At 37.6% G+C, this 19,766-nt stretch overlaps 2 protein-coding genes across 3 annotated transcripts in view; one reads left to right on the forward strand and one right to left on the reverse strand.

Annotated features, from left to right (window-relative positions):
• The window catches only part of PLPPR5 (phospholipid phosphatase related 5), a 190,905-nt gene that overhangs the window by 50,686 nt on the left and 120,453 nt on the right, over window positions 1-19,766 (forward strand). The window contains exon 3 of one of the 2 annotated variants that reach the window (XM_040609942.1): window positions 8,447-8,618. In XM_040609942.1, coding sequence (XP_040465876.1) covers window positions 8,616-8,618 — 3 coding nt within the window. In that variant the 5' untranslated portion in view covers window positions 8,447-8,615. Of the gene's footprint in view, window positions 1-7,716; window positions 8,619-19,766 lie in introns of those variants that run through there. The other variant, XM_040609943.1, reaches the window with a different exon arrangement.
• Window positions 733-19,766, reverse strand: part of PLPPR4 (phospholipid phosphatase related 4) — a 32,966-nt gene continuing 13,932 nt past the window's right edge. Inside the window, exons 3-7 of the mRNA XM_040609938.1 lie at window positions 15,636-15,765; window positions 13,755-13,950; window positions 8,936-8,993; window positions 7,501-7,674; window positions 733-5,511 (exon numbers count right to left, since the gene is read on the reverse strand). Coding sequence (XP_040465872.1) covers window positions 4,174-5,511; window positions 7,501-7,674; window positions 8,936-8,993; window positions 13,755-13,950; window positions 15,636-15,765 — 1,896 coding nt within the window. The 3' untranslated portion in view covers window positions 733-4,173. The remainder of the gene's footprint in view (window positions 5,512-7,500; window positions 7,675-8,935; window positions 8,994-13,754; window positions 13,951-15,635; window positions 15,766-19,766) is intronic.

The raw sequence follows: 19,766 nt of genomic DNA on the forward strand, positions 1-19,766 counted from the left end.
TGCTGGAAAGCTGCTTGGAGTCACTTTGCTTTGCTGCTGTGCATTGCAAAGCCCTACTAGTCCCTGTGGTCCTTATTATGCCGTTGGCAATGTCCATGCTTGCCTCAGTTACAGCAGTGTCTTCCATCCCGGGCACCTGCATCCCTGCTGTTGCCCTGTTATCAGGGTGTTTCAAGACAGGCTTGGAAACAATGTTTGCTGTTGACATCCCTTGTGTGGATTCTAGATAAGACAGTGCTTTTGACAGTGTGCTGCTACACATAACATTTTTCACTATTGCCAGCAAAAGGTGTATGTCACCTGATGACTCCTGCATCCTAACTTCCTTCCCTGAAGAGAGCCGTTCCTCTCAGATTTGCTCCTGATATTTGCCCTGTTCTCATTCACAAATCCAAGGTGGGCCTTACCACATCTGGCAGCTCTACCCAACACTAGCAAGGTGGTTTAGAGGCATTACGGGCTTAGCAATGCAGCTGGTCCTGCAGAATGATCTAGCAGAAGTGTCCTCACATGGCCTAAACATCCCAACTTACTTGCTTTCTTTTTTTGTAAAATGTTTTTTGGATAGAGACAAGCTTGTTTGGACACTGCTCCTCATGACTTCTTACAACTACACAAGGTCTTGAGGTTTCCCACTGATGAATGCTTTTACATGTCATGAGATAGCTAACATTGAAAAATAATTTGGTGGGGAAAGAAACTTTGCTTCACCACAGAGAGGACTGAACATCAATGAAGAATTTTATCTTTATTTTCATGATGTTAGCACAATAAACTCACACAGTAGCATTGATCTGTACTTATTTAACAAAATACATTTATAGCAATTTACAATTTTTTTTCCATTTGAAAACATTGCATAACATTTTATTAAACACAATACTTTATATAGAGAATTCTCATTTAAAAACATATTTTATTTTTGAGTATTTTCTTTTCTCAGTAAAGCACAGCCTAACAAAGAAATTCGTGCCTGTTAGCAAGTAAGAAAATCAGAACACTAAGAAGATGTCACCTGTCAATTTATTTGATTAATTTTAAATTAAGGTATCAGTGGAATGTAAACAAAGAGTAATTTTACAAAAGGCTCGTTATCAAATATACATGCAGAGGTCTGAGTTCCAATGTATATATTATTACATTTCTGCTCTCTAACGTAATATAATTTGATAAGCCATTATTAAAAACAGTAGCCTTTGGCACTTTGAGTAAAAAAGAATATATCAATATTTATGTAAAGAACACAATTTCAATGATTACACAAGAGCTTTAAAATCTTTTGTTAAGAAATAGGAAACCTTAGGAAAAATATCACACTGCACTTGAAATAATGCAGCAAGTTTTAGAGTAATAAAAGCAACACATATGCCAATATATATCTGACTAAAACCAAGGAATAAAGAACAAACACTCCCACCAGGAATCCTGCTGTTTCCAAAACAGCCAAATTGCCAGAGGGAACATTTTCTAATCTTTGCTTTATTGCCATTATTCTGCATTTCAATTTTCCTTTATTTCCAGGTTCATCTACTTATGTTCTTTTTCCCTGCACTTACAAACTAACAAACGATTGCATCTTATTTCCCTGCATTGATAGGCCAACAGTGATTGTGTCTTACCCATTCCTTTAAAGCTAATCCTACCTGCTTTATCATGTACCTAGACTAAACTAAATCCAAAGGGTTTTGTTCATGACTATCCAAGTGTTTGTAATTCCTAGGAGTCTTGTACAAAATTTTATATTAAATACCAAGGACTAAAGATTCATCCTTTTAAAAAGAAAAAGCACATCCTGACTTGTAAATACTAGAGTCTGAGATCATATTTCTAAAAAATTAGTCTTTTTTTTTTTTTTTTTTTCTTTTCCTCTGGCGTCTATGATTATTTTTCCCAGCTCATGTACCTTAAAGTGTGTCTTCAACATATTGTGCCTTTAACATACACAATATGCTGCAACCCTACTGGTTAGCTTCTTTCATGTAACCTGCAGAATACTTCCTCCCAATCATCAAATATATGATGGGGTCATCTTCTATTACTAGCAGGAAAAGAGTGGTCATTTCCCTATGGACCAACGCTCTTCCACAGCACTGGGTGATAGGTAGGTGAGGGAAGCATTGCTTGACAGGGTTGGCTGACAGCACTAACTAAGTCTGGAGCACCTGTATAACTGGGAAGGTATATAAAGCTTTCCATTGACTCTGAATCCCTTCTTCTACACAGATTAGCAAAAACCATGCTCATGCTTCTGAAATTACTTGGGATTGGTGTTGGATTTTGGTTTGGTTTTGAGGTTTTTGGGGGGTGGGGTTTTTGGTTTTTTTTTTGGTTTGTGTGTGTTGTGCTATTTTGTTTTCTTGGGATGAGATGATTCTCCTTTCTACGTCCTACTTGGCTGGGGTAGGGTGCACTTTTCCTCAGAGTACTGTGGGGTAGGGTCTGTAGACAGGTTCTGGCTACGTAGTATGTATCTGACACTCTAAATCAGAAGAGGACTTAGAGCAAACACTCATCTCAAGAAGCCAGAGAACAGACCTAATCTGATACTACTTAGTGAGGAGATTGCTAAACTATTCCCTCCCCCTCCTAGCAGGGGAGCTGGGAGGTGTCTAATAGTAATTCTCTTTCAGGTGGAAGTAATCTACGAGAGAATGCAGAGCTGCACTGGGCAAGCACTGCTCCTGGCTTCCTCTATGGTTTAAGTTAAGTCAGAACCAAATGTAATGAGGCATTTCTTCTAGCACGCCCAGGACATGCTGTTTATTCCTTTCAGAGCTTATCCTTTCAACAATTTTTTGGCAATAGAGATTTTTAGCAGGCAAGTTCTTTTGTTATATTTGAAGCTCAATTCGCTAAAATAATTCATGCTCTCTCAGGTGCGGAGACCCTTCATATTCTTAAGTGGCAGCGGTGGGGAAAAATATCATGCTTAAGAAGGCTCTGGAAGGTGTGTCAAGGGAGGTGACCAGTAGCAGTGGCACAATGCAACACTCATTCAGTGATTCTGCAATACCAAGGCATTCAATTTTTAAAGCGAAGCATAAATCCTCTAAATGATGGTGACTGGGGTGAAACTTGTGATTGTTCTTGTGGCATACTAAGCAAGTGAGGTGAATGACTGCTTCTAAGTGTGAGCTATGACATTAATTACTGTCTCCTTGGAAGCTGGTCAGGAAAGTGGCCATTTATTTGTTTTTACTCATGGCTCACCTTTCACTTTTGCACATCTTGCAGTTATTGGTGTCCTGCATTGTATGGTTAAAAACCAATAGAAAAATTGAAGGGTTGCTGAAGGACAGAATAAGAGGTTTAAAAATGTAAAATCTGGATTACTTGTAGCACTTTAAAAGACCCCTTAAAAACATAATTTAAAATAATTCTACAAGTTAGCCCACTAAGAAGCAGCCTCTTCATTAGTAGCACCTGTTCTTAAACAAAAGTTGAGCAGTAGCAGCAAAACTATTCAAAATAGTTATTCCATTCTAATGGAATGTCACCCACACATTTTTTGTTGCAGTAGACATCTTAAAGAACTACACAAAACCTTTGCAATCTTTGAATGTGACAGATCCACTATAACAAAGCTGTAAATATTTCCTACGCTAAATGAATGCAGCCAGCATCATCATAGTATTAGCGATATTACTTTTAAAGTAACTGCACATCAATACATCATGTGTTTGTAGAGTCTAATAAGTATGCGATTTTTCAAAACATGTAAAGTTATCATCAGCACCATCCTGTATTAAAGATTTGGTGCAAATTCTGCAAAGGTGAATATATACCACTGATACAGCCTTTGCTGTGAAAAAATCAGTCAATTTTGGACACATATAAAATAAAAAGTTGGCACATTCAGGAAATAAAGTGTCTGTGTTCAAGACCATTGTTTTGATTGACATCATCGCCCCCAGATAAACATTTTGAGTCTGAAGAAACAAGTTGCATGAAAATTTTTCACATTAATTAGGTTCTGGCATTGTGCTTTTCCCCCCACCACATGCTTTCCACAGGCTTACACACTTTGCACATCAGCAGTATTCAACAACAGTTGAGCTGTTAGTCAATAATTTGGCACATCAAAGGTAAATATCAGCTCAAAACAAAGAGAGCAGAACCTGTGTCAAGTTGTGATTGCTTTGTGGTGGTATGGACCAGCTGATATGTCTCCTCTCATTCCTTATATGCTCGTGTGGGGGATGTGCCTTTATAGAAGATGTTTCTGGTGTTCTCTGGACTGCTTCCTCTCTCAGGGATTAAAATGATGTTACCTTTTCTTCGAAGTGTTGAGTCCCGGCTAGAAGAAATAGAAAGAGTCTCTGAGCCAATCTCACTTCCCTCCACTGGCGTGACTCTTATTGTAGTGATTCCATGGTGGTGATGCTCACTGTTATCTATGTTGCTCCTTTTCCTGTCACCTGACCCATAACTGTCTTTTAACGAGTCACAGCTTTCAGAGTCTCTGTTAAGATCATTTAGCTCATATGTCTGACGAAGGGTGACTTTTTCAGGACCTTTCCATTTCCATGACCCACTTCCTTCACCTTCTGATGGCATCTGAATTACAGGTCTGTTATTTTCTGGATGGGCCTCAACTCTGACAATGCTACTTGGCTCATGGTCTGTCAAGGTTTTATATCTGATGGCTCCTGTACAGGTGACTGTGCTCCCCTCTGAACTCTTTGGACTGCCCTGAAGCACTCCTTGTTGCTTAGACATGGCTATTACTTGCATGATTCTTGGCTGGCTATTGCTTCTACATGCAACACTCTTCTCAGCAGCTTTTAGCCATTTAGCTCTAGCTGAACTGCTTTTGGGTGATGTGTTGATGTTCTCCTGAGTCTCTTCAGGAATATGCACTAGCTGGGATGAGCCAGGACGTGACTGAATAGAGACCCTTGGCCCACCAGAAAGACCTGAGTTGTTACAACCTGGTACACTGCCAGGTTGAATTTTCAGGTATTGGCTAGTGGGGCCATGATGATCACCGTTTACACCCACTCTGGAGGGTTCTGAGCTTGACCTCATTTCAATAGCCCTTGGTGGTGACTGGCCAGATTCAGTCTCTATTACTTGCAGTGACAATTTTCGACTTTCATTCTTGTTCTTCCACTGGGAAAGCAGCTGTTTGGAACGGGCAGAATCCATTGATGCATGTATTGTTGCATTTCGTCTTGCTGGATCTTCCAAGGATGGTGTGTTGACCCTTGGCAAAGTGTTGCTGAAAGTAACCATATTTTCCTTTCCCATTGGGCTTCGTGGTGTTATTATTTCTACATCAGCATTCGCTCTCTTGATATTGGTCAGAGACCCTGATTCTCTGTGGTTTCTATTCAGGATACTTTCTGTACGGTGAGAGACAATGCCATCACTGCTGCTACCATTTTTACCTGGCAGGATTCTGTTGGCATCTTGACTGAGGTCTGTCAAAGACCTTAGCGGTTCTCTGTGAAAATTTGGGTGAAACACATTCTCGTCACTTGGTAAGAAGTTCCCCACAGCATACAAGCCCTGGTATTTGAACAGAAGCATCAACAATCAGTTATGGAAAAAAGGGACATTTTAAGGTATTTTAATTATATTCTTCTGCCTTTAAATAAGTATTGAGTGATAGAATTAGTCCAGCTTAATTGGCAGGGTATGCTCACTTTCCTTCCCTCACCAGCATATCCTTATTCCAAATTCTGTCCTCAAACTGGTACATCTAGAGATGTATGAAGTAGTCCCAGCAGGATAACTAGGGCACATAGTTCACAGCAGTAAATAGTTGAGGAATTTAGCCTCCTTCAGTTTTCTTCTTTTTATAAAGCAACAGATACAGCTGAAGAAAGAATGTTCTGTTACGAAAATAACAAAATAAATGTTTGCAGTCTTCTCCATTTTACAGCTACATTGCTGTCTGCTCTGATTTACTGAATCTTTTACAGCTTGAGCTGTTCTCTGCTCTGTGATTCTGCCCTTTCTACTGCATAATAACGATGTAATACAATATCTACATGATAGAACAATTTATCAACTTTAAATCAATTGCTTTCCAAGATGTGCAGAACTGTAACAGGATTTAGTTACACAACATTTTCTTATTCAGCACTCACTGTAAAATGCTGTCATTTTAAAAGGACTCTACTGAGAAAGGATATTCCATGAAAGGGTCAAGTGCCTGGCTCAATCACTTAGGTTACTTGTTCTTTACACTGCTTTCAGAGTTATTTGTAGTTTCATGTTATTTCTCCTCCCCTTCCTCTTATTTGTGTGTAGTTTTCAGGGCAGATTTACTGGATACTGTGTATCCAGGACAATGTACTCTCTGATGTATGTTGTCATGCAACACTATATGGAGGAGACCTAACAAAGAGCATACTTGTTTGTGGATTTCAATCATGGGAACAACAGCTCCATTTATGAGAATCTACAACAGCTTAATCATTTGAAATAATATTCTCAACAAAGTGCCTTTCTGCTCACAGTGCAATCATAGAAACTGATTTTAGTAGCTCGTGCGATTTCTATTATCCATCCTAGTTGCTGTTTTTCCATTTTCCCCCTGGTCACCTTTGTAGACCATCTGCATATACCTTATCTCATCACAGAAAAAAGGGGGTTACAACATGAACTTATTTTAGGATTATACTAAAATTAATCATTGATTTCTTGGGGGTCAGAATCATCCCACTGGCTATTAAAAGCACCTTCTGTTCACCTGCACACACTGGAGCAAAAATACTGTCAGTAGAAGTTCCTGATTGCTCACAGGCACCTGAGTTGACACTGTGCTGAACAGCTAAGGCAGCAACAGTCGTGTTGGAGATATAAAGAGCAGCAAGCAAAAGCAAATGGTTGGTGACCTTCCTACTGACAGATGCAAACAGGCCTATCCTACATACTCCCTTACAGGACCCTTCCAAGTTGCTCCATCTGTTTCAGCCCCGTACAGAGGAAAAGCATGGGAATAACCTGCCTTGTGCATCCCATATCCCATCCATAATTTCCCCAAGAGCTCTAGAGTATCACAAGGGTGTAATATTGCCTTTGATTTCTTGCAGGTTCAGCAATTTACTCACCTGAGTAGCTGCATATTAATTCAACCATTTTTTTGAGATCATAAAGCTAACATTGGCAAATAAACTCAGGCTGGCAATAAATACCAATTAATCCAATATTTTTCCTGTGTTTTGGTTGTTAAGTGTGGTGTAGAAAAGATTAGCATCTTTAAGTATTTAATGAAGCACATAATGTTAGAGCTGTTTCTGTATACAATGCCAGATGATCATATACCACTTCATGCACTGTTATTGCACTTCAAATTTAAATACATATTTGCTTTTCCCTGTTTACTTTTAAAGTGATTACCCCTAACGTCATCCTTTTCAACACATTTTGACTATATTTTTAATTATAGCATGTGACCATGATGAAAGGTTTTCATAAAAAATACCAGTACTTTTACAGCCTTATCTTTTTTATTTGCTAAAACTTTAACTACATGCATATTATATTTACCAAATAGAGAGCAATTCCTCCTCCTATGAGAAAGCCACAGTAAACATCAACTGGATGATTCTTATACTGGGTGATACGAGTCAGACCACATATAATTCCACAGATGATAAAAGCAAAGACCAAGAGTGGTTTCAGAAGTTTTGAGGAGTCTGTTAACGTAGAATTGAAGTACATCTTGAAAAAAGAAAGAAATGAAGAAGCAGTTGAAGAAACTTAAATTTACCTAAGAGGACATTAATTTCTCACATTCAAAGTTTCTTTCACACATAGATCACTATTACACAGTAATATTGCAAATAATCAGTTTAATTTTATTTTACAGCTCTGTTAAAATTTGCTTGCTTGCTGTAGAAAGATCTGAAATCACAAGGAATGGATTTCCAGAAATATAGGCAGGCATTGCTTATTGACATCAGTTAGGACAGGGATTTTATACCTAAATACTGTTCACAGTCAGAGCCTAAATGTTCTGTAAATGTGACTAAGGAGCCACTGCTTCTGAAATACAGAAGCCAGCTGTCATGCCAGATGAAAGCAATAACCTGTTGTAACAAAAGCTACCACCCCAGATGCTTTAGAGAGCCATTTCTCAACAGGGGGCCATGATGTCAGGGAGGTCACAATAATTAAGTGGAGGTGGTTTATCAGTATTATTCTAAATTTTGGCCTTTCACTGGGCAGAATAAATACTGGCAAGCTCCTAGTACATGCACAATTCCATTATGTAATTTGATTAATTGTTATTTTTTTTTCCTCTGATTTTCACAGCATGAGTGATGGAATTCAGTTTTTTTAAAAACCTCAAGTAAGTGGTCACTCATACAAACATTGTAGCCCATACTGAATAAATGTCATTGGTCAAATGTGGAAAATCAGCTGTGATCATTGCAGCATGTCCTACAATTCCCTGCTGGTTACTGATGGTTTTTATTCACTTGCTTTGCAGTAGCACCTTGGAGGCCTCTGGAAGTCATTGTGCCAGTTCATCCATACTGCAATTCTATGGAGGTCAAATGAAACTACACCACATAAATGTTTGTTCCTTAATGCCTCAAGTTTAAAAGCAGCGAGTCAAGTGAATACAGCAATAAAGAAAAGGCAGAAGGTTAATTTGAATGGTAAGTTATAATATCACCCTGTAAGACAGATAAGCATGGCATTTTATATGTGAATAATATGAGGCATCAAATATACCTTAACATTACACTTTCTATTGCTTCTTAACAAAGGACATAAAGCAGTTTAATCTTTTCTGTGTTCTTAATAGAGCTGCTTTTATTTTAGCTGTTAGTAGTTTTATTTGCTTTCAGGCTGGGAGGATAGAAACTTACATCTATACGGGATATCCAGGCAACACATCACTTTACAATATATAGCAAATTACTTTCTAACTTGAGTTTTATATAAATGAAAATGAACAGAGTTGGTTACTCACCGAAATGTACACTGCTGCAAAGGCTGCCAGGGTGGCATGTTGAGAAGGGAATGACTTTCTGCCAAGGAAGGACACTCAAATTATGCTTCTCAGTTCAAATACACTGCGCTAGTGTTCACTTCAAAAAAACACTGGGTGGACAGTCATTTAATTTCTAAATTTCTGTTCTATAATCTTGAGAAAGGACCAATGTTAATGAAATGCCTTCGTTTTGAAGTAAATATTTAGCCTGAAATTCTTTTTGCGTACTAAGAAAAGTGTACTGAGAGAACAGTGTCAACAAACTAAAGACTGAATGCTTGATTGAGAGAAATACGTATATATTTATTTCTATAAATAAATTTCCATAATAACTTTTCAGTAAGTACATAATTATACAACTTATTTAATGCCTGAAGTTTAATCTTATTATTCTCACTGAATTCACTTTGACTCTCTTCAGAGTAAGGACTCATACACTTTGATAATCAGGCCCTAACTTCAGCAGCTGAATTCATCATCTTCGTGCCCCTGCTTTGTTGCTTTAATAATGGGAGGGTGACATTATTCTCGGAGGGAGGCAAGCTACATCTTTATTTGCTATGTCTTCAAGTTTGTTTTTTAGATTTCAGCACTTTGTAACATGATAGGATGGAGCACAAGAACTGGGGAGGGCATTTGAAGAGTTACTGGGTCCCTCCTTTTCTGAAGCCCAGAACAAAAGGGTAAATGAAAATATGTCCAAACTGTGTGAGACAGTGGGGAATATCAGGTCTATTCTGAAAATTGCTGGGGGCCTTCTGCTGCCATTGAAAATATGGGGACTTGGATGATACAGATTGGGTCTTGAGTCACAAACTACAGATAAGAAAACTAAAAGTGACAGCTTAGCTTCTACTTCTCTGACCAGGAAAAGGAGGTTTTGTGTAAGTAGCAGCTACACAGAACAATCACATGAGGCCCTCTAACATTTTAGTATTATTCCTCTTATAGAACCATGTCAATCCTCTAAAAACAACAAAAGAAAATTGATGGGAACTTGAAGGAGAGATTTTTACACAGCAGAAGGAAAAATTTAGCTGGGGGTGGCTTCAGCTGTTTTATGGTGGACATCTAGTTCATAGCTTGTAGAAGACCTAAAAACTTCTGAGCTCTAGAAGTGAGTAAGATGCAGTGAAGATGTTTTTGTCTGTGCATTTATCCCCTTAAAATGGCATGGACACACAGTGTAATGTGCTGGCTGTCTTGGGGAAGACGGGTATGTCTATCTTGCAGCATCTTTTCACCTGAGAAAGCTCAGCTTGGGGTAAATACTTGAACAGTCATTCAGCTTCACAGATGGGTCTTGCCACCCTAACTGGGCTCCATGTACAGCCATTTTCCTAGTAGCACCTGAGTTAGTTTAAAACAGGAAAGATTGAAACACAGTCGTTTACCTTTAGACAAAGACATTTTTCTGCAGAGCAGCAGAGTCTACTGTCTAAATTTCTTTCCTGCACGTTTTGCCTTGTCTGCTCTAAATGATTCATTAGCAATTAAATGTGTGCGTGTAGTTCAGAGTGAATGCCATGCTGCTGACCTGAATTTGAGCCCATGGCTCCAGGAGGTTCATGACTTTAGCCAAGATGAAATCGGTGTGAGTCCTTTTTCACTTCTAAAGACAGACCTACATTCTTCTTCTCCTCCCTCCCCCCAAACCTGAACAAACCTTTCTCAAATAGTATTCCTGGGGAACAGTTGTCAGGGTTGAGGACAGGAGGATAAAGATATGAAAAAAATTTGAAATGTTTATAATGGCTAATCAGCTCCTTTAGTCTGTGCAGGTTTTAGTGGAAGCATAAAACTGCTTACAGTTTCTGTGGAGCTACTGTATAGATTTGATTCTATGAACTTTAGTATCACTCAGAACTTAACCTTAATTTGATGGCATTTTTATAGTATATAAGGTGTGCCACCATGCTACAGTCAATTTTCTCTTTATTTTCTATTCATATGCTTTCAGGGCAAGCACAGCATGTTACAGACTAAGTGCACACTGTGTATTCTCTAATGGTGTACTCTCTAATGGTGACACTGCTTTTGTTCCTCTATTTGTTATCTTTTAATCTAAAATGAAAATAATCCAACCTGAAAATATGTAGCCTTTTTGTATGGCTCTGTATTGAAAAGGTGAACAAAGGTCTCAAAGAAAACATGTCCTGAACTGGGATGACAGTGTATCACACTAAATGCTCATGCAAGAGGATGTGTAAAGGGAGAACAACAATGAGAAAGAGTCATGCTGAGTGAGAGAGTGTCATACTGAGAACATCAGAAATTATAGAGGATAGCGAACTCACTGGAAATCTGAACTCAAATGACTGAAAAGGCTCTTTGAAGATATAGAGGAATAAGGAAACCACTGGATATTTGGGGATGTTGCAGAAAATGGTTTCATATAATCAGCTGGACAATTTTGTGTTCTTCTCTATACTTTTCATAGTGGGGTCTTGAGGCAAATTTCTGCAGCCAAAGTTTGTGGGAAGTACAAATAAAAAGTGAAGGCAATTAGCAATCTCAGAAGAACAAGTCCCTTACAAGCTGATATTATTGAGGACAAATTGACCTCCTGGGCTGGAGAACTTATGGTATAACTCCTATAGTAGATGACTGAAGGAAGTATTGAACCAGTAGCAAGTGCTGATTGCTTTGGTAAAGTTGAGACAGGCATAAGTAAGCAACAGTTTAATAAAGGAAAAAGGCAATAAAATTGAATTAAGGAGAAACTGGAGGTGGTGCCTGAATATTATAAATCATCAAATGTATCCTCTATGATGGGAATAAATTTGAGATATTAATATATGGTCATCTTCCTAAAGAAACAGAAACACGCAAAACCTGATTGCTTAGTCTTAATATATTACAACTAATTTTTCTGTTTTTTTGGAAGTGAAGATATTTAAATTTAGGAGTGATCAGTGGCTTTGGAATGGCTAAAGATAGTCAATTCAGAGAAGTTATCATCATCATCACCTCCAATATGAAATGAATGAGATGTAATCATGAAAATTTTTCTGCTTGCTGACATGCAAAGCTACCCCGATTTCCCTGGGATGCCATGTAGGTGCAAGACATTGCTTGCAAACATCAGGCTTCAATGGCACTATCCCAGTAACAGCAAATGGTGATGGGAAAAGACAGTGAGGTGAAGGCTGATATAGTAATTCTGGTTATGCCTTTCACCACAATTATTGACACCAAATTATTTTTGCCAAACAGAGCTACAATTCTTCATTCCAGCTCTGGATCATGCCCACATATATAACTTGAAAAGATATGGCAAGTTAATCAATGCTAATTACGAGCCTTAGCCCACTAGATTTATTTAAGACCAAGTACATCAAATACCTGAGGGTCTTTAAACATCAGTAAAATTGGTTTGTCCCAGTGAAAGGAGACAGGTGACGAGATTTGCTGGATGATACTTACAAAGTGAATGACTTCATGATTCCCAAGTGTGTCAACCATTGAAATTAATGGAAAAGCAAAAAAACTGGGGGAAAGGTGCCTTAGTATATAGACAGAACATTTTAATAATATCTATGCAGCAAAAATGTAATGCCATGAGGCATAAAGTTAAAACAGAAGCTAGCATCTGGGGCTGCATACAGAACAAGAAAGGAGTGAAAAGCTTTAGTGAAGTGGGTGTGTCAGAAGTAACACAGCTTCATGTCTACTAAGCAGGTACACAGAGAAATTATGCAGCTGAGTCAGAGACAGAAATTGTAGTCATTTCAAGCATTCTATAATATTGTTGTAACTTTTTGAGGGAGGAGGAAGTTTTAAAAAGCACTAAAATTTTGAAGGATTGCAAAACATTCAAACATTTAATGACTAACAGGCAATAAAGGTTAACCTGGTGTGGCAAAGATACAGAAGACAACTGAAGTTGTATTCAGTGAAGAGCTTCATGATTTTTCGGTAGGGTAGTGCTTATATTTAGGGACACCTCATGAAGTCCTTGAACTAACTAGTAGCAGATGTATTGCAACAGTACAACTTACTGACTTATACCTTCAGATTGCTTGTTTAAATATATGACCTTTCGTCAGTTATTGAATTACCGTTGTTTTATCACACTTAAGTTGTTTAAGATAAGATACATAGTCTTGACTGATATGCATGTCCAAAACTTGCTAATATAAACATATTAATTTTTCTCCTGGCTGTCTAAGTAGGGAGGCTAAAGAATAAATGATCAAGGAGGATAAACCACCAGTTAGAAATACCACGAAAGAAAAGGCATATGCTTAGGAACATACAGATTTGCACTGTTGTGGTCTTTCCTCTAAAAAAGGTATTTTTTCAATGCCATCAATGTAAAAAAATTGATAATCAATTAGAGAAACAAAACCCAAATAAACTCCAACAAATCCCCAAACCAAGCCTCACAAACTAAGACCAAAATGCCAGAACAGTAATGTATGTTACACAGAGGTCTTAGATAAAGTACTTGGGTGACTTCTTCCCCTGCCTGTTACGGGGAACTTACCCAGATCCCACGGGGAATCAAAGATATACATAATAATAATTGTACAGGAAATTGTCTACTTTGAAGGAGGGAAAATAAGTAGCTACTAATGACTGTGCTTTGGAATCTGACAAAGTCTTCCAAAGCCCACTGTTAGCCTAATATCTTTATATAAAAAATTGTACATCACTAAAACCACAATTAAATTCTTACCTTTGCTATAAAAACCTGACAAAATAATGAAGACTTCAACTAGAAAAAACCTTGAAACTGGGACAGAAAATAAAAAATGAGTATTTAAAAATGTACACAATGAAGGATAGCACCAACCTTCCAGCATTGATAATATTGAGGTCGGCTCCTGAGCAGATATCTTCCACAACATACGAGTTCTCTGAGCATGATACATTTAAGGATGTATAGTTAGGCTTGCAAACAGTTAGGAAATATGGTGCCTGATATCCTGTTGAGAGCTGTATAATATCAGTAACAAGAGCAGTAGAACAAAGACCAAAGACATGAACACCTAGGAAAGAAATCAATAGAGCTCGTTAACTTTGTTATATGCATAGATTAGATTAATCCATTCTGACAAAATACTTTCAGTGGAATTCTGGCGGCTTGTGTCATTGGACTTGAAATAATTTAACTGCAGAATAAGATGTATCTGCTTATTGCAAAGTTGAATTCTTGAATGTAAAAAAGAAAATTATTATTTATGCTTGGTTTTTTCCTGTTGATACCTAACATTTCATTTTGATGTCTCGATGTCCTGCAACATCTTTTCATAAAAGTGAACTACACTGGAGCTGCTTCAATTTGGAAAGCAGTTTTATGAACTATCTGAAGGGCAGCTGGCTATTTTAGAAGAGCATCAGTACTCATCCAGTCCTTGGACTTGCCCACTGGGATACAGGCTTTTAGTAACATGGACAGCTGCTCTGAGACCACTGCTCTGACCTGTTCTCTTTTTACCACCAGGGACTCATCAGCTGGCAATAAGTTGGGCTACCTTCACACCTCTGGTATTTCTTGAGTACCAAGTCTTTCCACAAGTCCAAATACTTAAGTCTTTTTGATAATTGATCAATGTTTCTGTCTAGTTAATAATGGCAAATTCACAATGCAGTTGAAGTAAATGCAGGTGTTTTACTGAGCATTTTCAACTGCTTTTTCCCTAAAGATTTACTTGTAATTAAATTTTAAAAAATTACTTGTAATTATCCACTTGTATTCTTATAAATAAATTTATTTTTCATCTTAAAATTGAAAGAATGCTAAAATCATTAAAATATAGAAAGAAACTGCAGGTTCAGAGTATGAATCAAGAACCAAATTCATGTGTCTTTGATCTTGTCATTTTTGGTGATGGAATGGGATGCCATACAGGAGAAGTGGAAAGCATGGAGTATTTTTACAATCCTCCTTGCTGATGGAGGATTAATCTACCATTCACTGTGTTCACTTCCTCACTGCTGCTCTTAAAAGGATGCTTTACTGGTCATGGACTCTATAACCTGTCCTGTCATTACCTCTTGCCAGACTACAGAAACCTAGTGTATAGTCCTTCTACCAGGTTTTCAGTCTGCTGTCCTGCAAGTTCTTTGTCTAGGCTGCCCTCTCTAATGGAAGAGAGAAAACCTTTCCTTTAGCCCTTCACTGGTAGAGGAAATTAACTGTAACAATGAGAACAAAGTCCAGTTGCCTTTTCAAGTTCAGTTTTCATAAATGAAAATTAAACAAAAGTAAAATAAAATAATGCAACACGTTCCTATCATTAGGTTGCCAGATTCTAGCCCTTTCTCAAGATAGATAAAACACATCACAGAAAAAGAATGTAAAATCTACTGAGAGTTTCTGTCAAGTTTTTACTGTCATGCTGAATACCATGCCAGGTGGGTTGAATCCTTATGATGCACTGAAGACTGGCAGGGGAAACCATACACTGAAACCATTAAAAGGAAGCAAGGTGGGCAGAGAAGGAAAACCAAATTATTCTTTCAGAAAACACGGGAGTGTAGATGTTGCACTACTGAGATGGCACTGCTCTATCACTCCATTTGACAGTTTCTTCTTGCATTGTCTGGCAGAAGATCTATGCCAGTGACAGCCCCACACTGCTTTGAAAGGCTGTTCGGAAAAGGAAACCTGCATGGTGAAAACTGAATGTATATGCAAAGCTCCTCTTTGTGACTAACATTTGAAACCCACCAACAAATCTGACCGCTCTTCTAAGGAAAGAATTGAAGTTGCATCCTCCTGCATTAATATTGGCCTCTGTTCCAATCCCATTTCTTCTTTTGGACAGGCAACAGTAGAGAATTCCTTCTCCTATCATTATCTGCAATGACAAAGGAGCCATTAATTTATATGTAGCGGTTACTCAGAAGACACTGATTGAATTTAAAGGGCTGAAATATAACTATACCACAACCAATGTCATCCACTGACATGTACTTGCCTTTGAAAGATTTGTATCAATATGTAACATTCAGTAATGCAACTTAGCCTGAGTGAGGGCAGGCTAGAAGGTGGCACTGAAATAAATGCAAGTGGCATACAGTATACAGTGCTCAGTGGAACTGAGGTCCTGATCCACAGCTGAAATGTGGTGCTTCTACAACAAAAAAGTAATAATCAGAAAATCTCGCCTCTAAAATAATCCAGAACCACTGTGATCCTGAGGAGGTTTTAGCACTCAGTCTTGGCCTCAAGCCTAGCAATCCTCCAGCAGCTTCTAATTATGTGACAGCCTGCTCTTCTGTATTTGTTTAATTTGGCTTGGGTTTTAACCAGTTCCACAGTAGAAAAAGTTCTGTCCTTATGGTCCCTCTGAACACACCAAGCAAAACAGATTATGACTGAAGCCATAGACAAGAATTTATAAAGAGAAGAATATAAATGAAAAATGCAGTTACTTGCTGGGAAATCCAGATCTATTTCTGCATTTGCAGTCTCAGGGTTGATTGTTATCCTTATTAAATAGTGCAACAACTTGGAATTCTGTACTGGGCTTGTACAGAGTTCAAAATGCGGGTTGGGTTGAAATATTGAAATTAGTGAGGCAGTTCTTACCACTAACAGGAGGTTCACCTTGTCTATCCACAGATGCACTGAAAACTAATACATGCAATGCATAAAGCTTACAAGCAATGAGATGCTAAAGCATCTGAATTATGCTGAATCTGCTCTAATTACCAGTGAACTTTGTACATACTAAGACCCCTCACCCTAGGAGAAGGGAGATAAAGTAGACAAATTTAGTCTAACTCTTTTTAGCTGAAGGTTTAATAAATTGAAGTTTCCATTCTTTGCTAGAAAAATGAGGCAGTGAGGTTTGTCTCATTATGTGGAAAAGCCAGTGATAAAGATTATTTAAGGAATTTTAATTAGATGAGAACTAGGGTCACTATTATCTGTCACCATTTCATCAATTTACAGCTGAAACTTGCTAGAGAAATCAGTAGTATTGCAAACTTAAAAACCAGAGAAACTAACAGTTTTTAGCCAAGCTCTAGGGAATGTCTGGCACAGGGAAAAACACCAAAGCTTTGGATTATCATGTGTGACAGATAAGAAAATTGCAAAACAGCAAGGCCTATGTCAAAGAAAATTCAGAGGCTGGTATTTCCAAGGAAACAAACTCCCACAGTAGAGGAGGCAGTAGGACTAAGACTGCCAGCATTGAATTTCTCTCCTTGCGAATTGATTTCCCAAATCAATGTGTTCTAATTTCCTGGTGATCTGTTAGAAAGCACATGGTTACCTTTAAGTAGGTTTTCAGTCAGTGGCATATAAGGGTTTAAACCTACACTGATATGATTAAATAACTGGTCCTAACATTTTTGAATTAATAACTAACTAGAGAGAACGTATGTCAGAGAATCAGAGTTCTTTGAAGCAAATGGAAGTCACGTTGCAATTCCAGTATATTCCAGACATAAAATGTCCATGTTGGTAATTTCAAACAAGACCAGTTGTTCCACACTGAAGTCCTGTGTGATTTATGAATACATATAGAAATTTTCATACATGACACAAGCAATAAGACATATGTCAATAATACAAGTGGTAATTTTCTATAGCACTTCAGAACTACAGAACAGACCTGGTTAAAAGCAGTTGCTTCTCACTAATAACAAGCAAAAAACAAAGAAAAAACCCACCGTAAAGAGCCAAATCCACATACATCCTTCTGTAATAATGACTTGGGAAAATAAATTTTAAAATGCTAGACTTGTTAAAAAATTTACTATAAAGTGAATAGATATAATATTTTCTCCAGTCTTGGGAAACACTGAGTATATCAACAAAAATAATACAGAAAAATAAAGTCCTATTCTAATATTTATATAAAGCTTTAAGGAGGGATTGAGACTAGAATTTGCTTGGTTCTTCCCCCTCTCTTTTTTAAAATATTTTTTCTTATTTAGACTCTTTGGTAATATTTAATATGTGGCTTAATCACACCTGTATTTTACTGAGTCTTGATGACCTGCCTCATACTGCAGTTAAGTACTGCAGACAGAGGCTAGCATATGCTGTGTTACTGGACATCCTCAGTTCCTCATATAGCTCATGCTTTCTTTTCTGTATTTTACAGTTATGTAATTCATTGAAATGTTAATGAAAACAATTATAAGTGCTAAAATCTAAAAGATGACAATGGCACAATTATCTTTTCGCATTGAGCTTCATTGCCCTATTTTTTCAAACAAAAGGTGAAAAAAATGACACCACCATCCTCCCCCCTCTATTTTTTTAATTCTGAAGTGGTATTGAAAAATAAAGTGCTGATGTTCTACACCATCTTCAATGCCTTTTATTAAAGAAGGTTGTGTATTTCACATATCAGAGCCCATTCTCCAGCTAATACATGCATCACATTCATGCTTACGCTAATACAAACAAACTACACCTTCCTAAGGCTTGCAGCTTTTAAGTGGTTGTACTTTGAAGCTTCAGGATTTATTTCCTTTATCCATCTTCTCTTTGATAGGCATGCTCAGATGGGGGTGTAAGTTCCTCATGTGGCATGCTTTTGGTTAGTTGTCTGTACTGCTGTGCTGCAAGTAATTCAGCAAGTAATTCAGTAAGTAAGCAAAACTCTTAAAAAACACTCTAATGAAATGGACATCTTTCATCTCAGATGAAGGTGTTTGATACTACCTAGGCTTGACATAAACTCTCTGAAGTAAAAATCAGCTTTTGCCCCTCTATTGTGGCTCAAGCGAGCCTGTATACATTCCTTCTATCATTGTTTCAGGGAAGTCCACTTTGTTGCTATCAGAAACACTGTCTAAACTTAAGAAACCCAGCCAAACTGCAATACCAACAAGTTTTGTTTTTATCACAGTATTTAGTGTTTGCTGCAAGTGTCTGCATGAGGACCACTGAAAGTCTTGGCTTCCAGTTCCTAAATAAGTACACTTTTTAGCCTGATGGTTGTGGAAAATTCTTTGAAAATGGTTTCTAAAGCAACCAATATCAAACACAGTAAGAAGAGTTCAGTTTAAAAAAAGACAAATGAACAAAAAACATCCTGGAAAGCAAAGCGAGAATAGCACTTGATTTTTATATGTGCATCAAATTTTATAGAATTTTAAATTGTAAACTGGCTATATATTATAAAAGGAATGAACTGGTTGAATTTAAGAGAATTCAGAGGAGCTGGCAGGTGAGGTACATTTGCAGCTAGACTTAGAGCAGTGCCTAACCGAGATGCACAGTCATTGCTGTCAGGGGGGAGAACAGACTCTTTCAGAAGGTTAATTCAGCTTTTTAGGTGCATGGAATCACACACTCAAGGTGAATTTCTCTCTTCATTTACCAAACAGAAGTGGTGTAAGAATAAGGCTCCTATCTGAGCTGCCTGAAAACAGGCAAAGTGAATTCCCTCTAGTATATGTATAAAGTGTTTAGATTTCATTTGAATTTGACACAGCAATTCCAGAAGGGACAATACTCAACTGTATCATGCAAATATATTTTTTTTTCTGTAAAATAGTGACCAAACCACTCATATTCTGACAGGACATTTCTGATCTCCTGAAATCATCTCCTCCTTTTGGATGAATGATTAAATCAGCCTCCTTTTCCCTGCTTCTAATGACTAACTTGCAATTTAGAGGAGTCCCAGTGCTATTTGGGAAAGTGTAATCGATTTCACTGACACATTTGATATACCTTCTCACTGAATAAAGCTAGCACTAACAAAGTGATATATTCATGGCTGCAAATGAAAGGCTTCAATTTCCAACAAAATCTTGAATTTTGGGTGTATCTCAGAGCGTGGAGATGTCCTGTCTGTAAAAGTTCAAATATTTGTACAGCATAACAGAA

Source organism: Falco naumanni, chromosome 11, assembly GCF_017639655.2.
Source record: "Falco naumanni isolate bFalNau1 chromosome 11, bFalNau1.pat, whole genome shotgun sequence".
Classification (NCBI taxonomy): domain Eukaryota; kingdom Metazoa; phylum Chordata; class Aves; order Falconiformes; family Falconidae; genus Falco; species Falco naumanni.